The sequence below is a fragment of the Danio rerio genome, chromosome 16 (genome assembly GCF_049306965.1).
Source record: "Danio rerio strain Tuebingen ecotype United States chromosome 16, GRCz12tu, whole genome shotgun sequence".
NCBI classification, from domain to species: Eukaryota; Metazoa; Chordata; class Actinopteri; order Cypriniformes; family Danionidae; genus Danio; species Danio rerio.
In genome coordinates, this window is record NC_133191.1 from 50821501 (window position 1) to 50827500 (window position 6000).

Consider the following 6000-nt stretch of genomic DNA (forward strand, 5'->3'; position numbering starts at 1 on the left):
AAATATTTACAGTGTTATGGAGGTTATTTTAGAAAAGAATAGATTACAGATTACAAATTACCCCATTTAAAATACAATAAGCAGTGTAACTTTTCAATTACTTTATAAAAATACAGTAACTGATTACATCTGATTACTTTTAAGTTTCTAATGGATATTTTCAAAATGGATATTTTCATTATAACTAAATCATTTTCAAGCATTTATACCAAGCAGGTGTGACCTTACAGTAGCCTAGCTCTGTTTACTGTTAGAATTTCTAAATCTTTCATCACTTGAATTAAGATTATATTAATTTAATTTTAAGCCACAGCCACAACAAAACCAAACCTTGACAAAAACAAAAAAAAGCTTACTGTTGTTACAAAATCTAAATGTTAGTTAGTTGAGCAGGGTGTATTTTGTGGCATTTGCAATAAAAAATACGTCTAAGCTATTTTTGCAATTTTAATCTTTAAATCGAAGCAACTTAAATCCAAGTCAGTCATATCTTAGTGATCAATAGAACTGTCAATGAAACATATGAAGCAGAATTTTTCAGTTCAGTTATTTACTGCAATTAATATGCTGTACTTTTTTACATTTAACAGAAAACAATTATAGCATCTAACAGCAAAAACTAAAAATCCAACAAAATCAGGTGTTACACATTTAAAATACTCTAGTAATTTATAGTAAAGGGAAATATTTAGGAATGAGCATTATATTGCATATATATTTACAACTCTTTATTATTAAATTACACTACATAATGTAATATCATTAGTAACTATTATGAACTAATAGGAATTACCATAGTATACTTTAGCTTTTACTACAGTAAACTATATACATAAATAATGAAAATAGTCCATCGAATAAGGCTTTAAGACCAAACAGAATCATTTGCCGGCTGTTGCTTCAGTGGGACTATAATCTGATGTAAGAGAAGTCTTCTTTCACTACTGTATTGTTCTTAAACAAAGAAAACATATTATAGGTAACTAAATCTTAGACTTGGACCTTATTTCTGAAATAAAAATGAGCAATGAAAAGGTGTGAAGCACCAGAAGTGGACCATATTAAATTAATTTGAATATATTTTGGCTATTGCTGATTTCCAGCAATTTTTAAATGTGCTTTTTTTTTTTACCAAAGAGGCTAGTAAAAAAATTGAAGAATGAATTATTATTGTATTATTATTATTATTATTATTATTATTATAATATTGAAATTATATTTTTTTATTGAAATGGCCAAATTGTGACTGAAGAATGTGCTGGCCAGTTTGTTTTTTGTCTAATAAATTAAAGTAGGCTACAATTCGTTTACTTTAAAACTTTAACAGATTGCTATTTTTACTAATGATATATGATGTAATAAATTAGTATTTTAAAAATTAGTCTTGTTTTAATTTTTTTAATTGCAATATTTAGGAAGTATTTAATATTTAATAAACACGTACTGTATGACAACTGCCTGTAAGTCAATGGAAAAGCGGTCGTTCCTTGCGCCACCTGGTGGCTATTGCGTAAAGCACAGAAAGGTTTTTTTTTTTTTTTTATGAAAAGGCGGCTTTTACAGCCGCAGTATTGAGTGTGACTGCGGTTGACAAATTGCAGTATTGCACATGCAGAAATGCGTGTTCTCAGTAGCCATATCTGTATATATACATATATTTGTCATTATCAGATTTTCTCTTGCATTATATTCAAAATTATATAGACTGGGGTAGTTATACTGACACTGTTAAACATTTATTCTTATGTACAACACTTTGTGTTCGCTATAAAAGAAAAAATATATAAAGTGATTGTCGAAATTTTAACATGTTGTAAATGTTATAATGTGATGATCATTTAAATATGCTCGGTTTTGGTTTCACTTTTTACTGCCGAGTGTTGACATGACGACAGTCTGAGAAAAAAACATAAATGAAAATCATTCTTCCCACACAGCTCCCTAACGATTGCTCTGTGCAACAAACTGAACGTTATTTACAACTTTATTACCTGTTATTCTGTTCACTACAGCAGACACATTTGTGGGCAGGCACACATACTCTTGGTAGTAAACAAACAGTGCATCAGCTCGCATGTAATTTCACGGCTGTGAATAAATCAACACATTGAGACAGTAATGACAATATTGGGTGAAATACCTTATAAGTACAGTATGTGATGCTTTCAACACCATTTGGAGGGGTCCACGTTGTCAACCCATGTAAAAAAAAAAATGTAAAGACTTGTGAGGCCGCCTTAATGCTTCTCTCCTGAACTTGAAAATATGATTGGCTGAATCATAGAAATGCTGGATTAAGATCGTGTGAAGGGTCGAATCGAGATCGCAATCTTTTTTGATTATTAGTGCACTGCTAATCACTTCATATAAGTATTTAGTTTTTTTAGCACCTTCAGATATTTTAGATATTCAAATAGTTGCATCTCGGCCAAATATTGTCCTATTCCAACAAACCACACATCAATAAAAGGCTGAGCATCAATCAATTTATTCAATTTTGTCCAGTGTTAGGCAGTAGCGTCGCTACAAGTAGTGACGCTACTAGCTTAACTACATTTCTCAGTAGTGTAATGGTAGTGTCGCAACTTTCTAAATCAAATAGCTATTCAGTAGCGAAGCTTTTTTTTTTTTTAGTCAAGTAGCGCAGTAGCGTCCCCACAAGCTACATTTGACCAATCATGTATCAATAAGCGACGGCACCGACATTCACTGAGCTGTGAAATCGATATTTAGCCGATGAAAGTTAATCCATATGATGGCAAGAATGATGATTTCTTTATCTACCCGTTTTACGGTGGTCGACAACAAACTTTTTGGTGCTTTACTGCCACCTCTCATTCCGGTCGGTGATGTCGCAAACCAATTAGGCTAACACAAGAAATTTGCTTGATGGAAATGAGGATTGCTTGATGAGTAGGAGAGAGGAGTTATTTCTGAAGCATGATTCCTCATGACTATACCTCGAGCAGTATATGTTAAGATGCAATAATGTTAATCCTGATGCTGTGCTCAAAAATACATTAGTAATTTAAAGTACGTACTATATTTTTTGTTAAACTACACAATAGTTTCAAGTGAAATAAATAGTTTAAGTTTATATATATATATATATATATATATATATATATATATACATACATATATATATATATACATACATATATATATATATATATATATATATACATACATATACATACATATATATATATATATACATACATATATATATATATATATATATATATATATATATATACATACATATATATATACATACATATATATATATATATATATATATATATATATATATATATATATATATATATATATATACATATACATACATACATATATATATATATATATATATATATATATATATATATATATATATATATATATACATACATATATATATATATATATATATATATATATATATATACATACATATATATATATATATATATATATATATATATATATATATACATACATACATATATATATATATATATATATATATATATATATATATATATATATATATATATATATATATATACATACATATATATACATACATATATATATATATATATATATATATATATATATATATATATATATATATATATATATATATATATATATATATATATATATATATATATATATATATATACATATACATACATATATATATACATACATACATACATATATATATACATACATACATACATATATATATATATATATATATATATATATATATATATATATATATATATATATATATATATATATATATATATATATATATATATATATATACACACACATGCATACATACATATATATATATATAAGGATGTTTAACAGATTAAGGAAGTTTTCACAGTATGTCTGATAATATTTTTTATTCTGGAGAAAGTCTTATTTGTCTTATTTCAACTAGATAAAAGCAGTTTTTAATTTTCTAAACACCATTTTAAGGACAAAATTATTAGCCCCTTTAAGCTGTATTTTTTCTCGATAATCTACAGAACAAACCATCGTTATACAATAACTTGCCTAATTACCCTAACCTGCCTAGTTAACCTAATTAACCCTTTAAATGTCACTTTAAGCTGTATAGAAGTGTCTTGAAAAATAGCTAGTCAAATATTATTTACTGTCATCATGACAAAGATAAATTAAATCAGTTACTAGAAATGAGTTATTAAAACTATTATGATTAATAGTTTTAATAGTGTTTTAAAAAAATTCTCTCCGTTAAACAGAAATTGGGGAAAAAATAAACAAGCAGTCTAACAATTCAGAAGAGCTAATAATTCTCACTTAAACTTTATATGTATGTATGTATGTATGTATATATATCACGGTCGTGGTAAAGTGGTAAGTACTGGTATTTGTAATTACTATTAGCTCATGACAGTTAATACATCATGTAGTGTAATTCATTAATGAAGAGTTGTAAATATAAATATGCAATATAATGCTCATTCCTAAATATTTCCCTTTACTATAAATTACTATGGTATTTTAGTGTGTAACTCCAGGTTGTATTGTTTTTTTGGTTTTGCTGTTATATGCTATAATTTGTTTCTGTTTAGTACAGCATATCATTTACAGTAAATAACTGAACTATTATGCCTCATATGTTTCATTGACAGTTTTATTTATCTCTAAGATATGATTGACTTAGATTAAAGTTGCTTCGATTTAAAAATTAAAATTGTAAAAATAGCTTAAGCTTCGTTTTAGCTTTTGCCAAGTAGCTTTTAGCTTAGCTTACTACATTTCCCATAGGGTAGCTTTTAGTGTAGTTAAGCTACATTTTAGGTAGAGTAGCTAATAGCTCAGCTCACTACATTTTTCAAGCAGCTTGCCTAACACTGACTTTGTCATATATATCATATATATATTACATGTCAAACTGACTGGTTTTGAGGTCATGTGTAAATCTAACTGGTACTTTGAGTTCAAATATAACTGTAGTACAAATGCCCCAAAATATAATAGTAAGTACAGTACGTAAGCTCTTTGATGTTGTTTGAAGGTTTCTCTCCATGCTGGTGTTCGTGTCCATCTGTCATTGCTCTGAGCAGATCCGGCTCTTTTCCGGACAGGAATAGAACAGCTGTCCCGGTGGACTCTGGCCGGTCCCGCAGCACCTGTTCTGACCTCAGGGACACAGTTGTCTCTCCATTTGTTTTGCCATGGCAAGGTGTCCTTGGCTCTGGGTTGGCCTGCACTACAAAGAGAAGCACATAATGATTTATGGAGTTATTAAAGGTTTTCGGACCAGTACGATCTTGGCATTGTGTTTTTTTTTATGCACCAAAAATATCTGTCACCATGACAAATACTGAGCATACAAACATTAGCAACATTTGAAATAATTAAATGAGTCAATGTAAAACAACATTTTATATACATACAGCGGAGAAAAGTACTGAAAACGTCACCATTTTTCTTTTTGTTGATTTGAAATTTCACCGGATGTTCATAACCAACAAACCCACATATAGAAAGAAAACAAATCTAATTAATTTACAAATTAAGTTTTGTTTAATGAAATGAAATGACACAGGGAAAAATGATTGAACACATGAATAAAGGGAGGTGTAGAAAGGCAGGGAAAGCCCAGACAGCAGCTGAAATCTCTCAGTAGTTCTTCAGCAACCCTCTGCCCTTCCTCATTGTAAATTAATATTAGCCGCTTTAGTCCAACATCTACATTAGCAGGATGATGAAGATGAAGTGGACATTTCAGCAAGACAATGATTCAAAACACAGCCAAGGAAACTCTCGAATGCTTTCAAAGAAAATCAAGCTGTAGAATGGCCCAGCCAATCATCTTACTCGAATTCAATATAAAATACAAAATTAAGATCAGATTTTTACGCTCTGTTGAGGTCTGTGAAAAACTCACTCCTGAGCAATATGCATCACTTCATTCTCAATATGAGAATTAATAATTTTTTA

At 28.7% G+C, this 6000-nt stretch overlaps 1 protein-coding gene across 7 annotated transcripts in view; it reads right to left on the reverse strand.

Moving 5' to 3' along the window:
- The window catches only part of LOC101886607 (uncharacterized), a 98793-nt gene that overhangs the window by 725 nt on the left and 92068 nt on the right, over window positions 1–6000 (reverse strand). For 5 of the 7 annotated variants that reach the window (XM_073926732.1, XM_073926738.1, XM_073926734.1 and 2 more), the window contains one exon: window positions 5047–5266. In XM_073926732.1, coding sequence (XP_073782833.1) covers window positions 5047–5266 — 220 coding nt within the window. Of the gene's footprint in view, window positions 1–5041; window positions 5267–6000 lie in introns of all 7 variants that reach the window. The other 2 variants (XM_073926736.1, XM_073926739.1) reach the window with 1 other exon arrangement.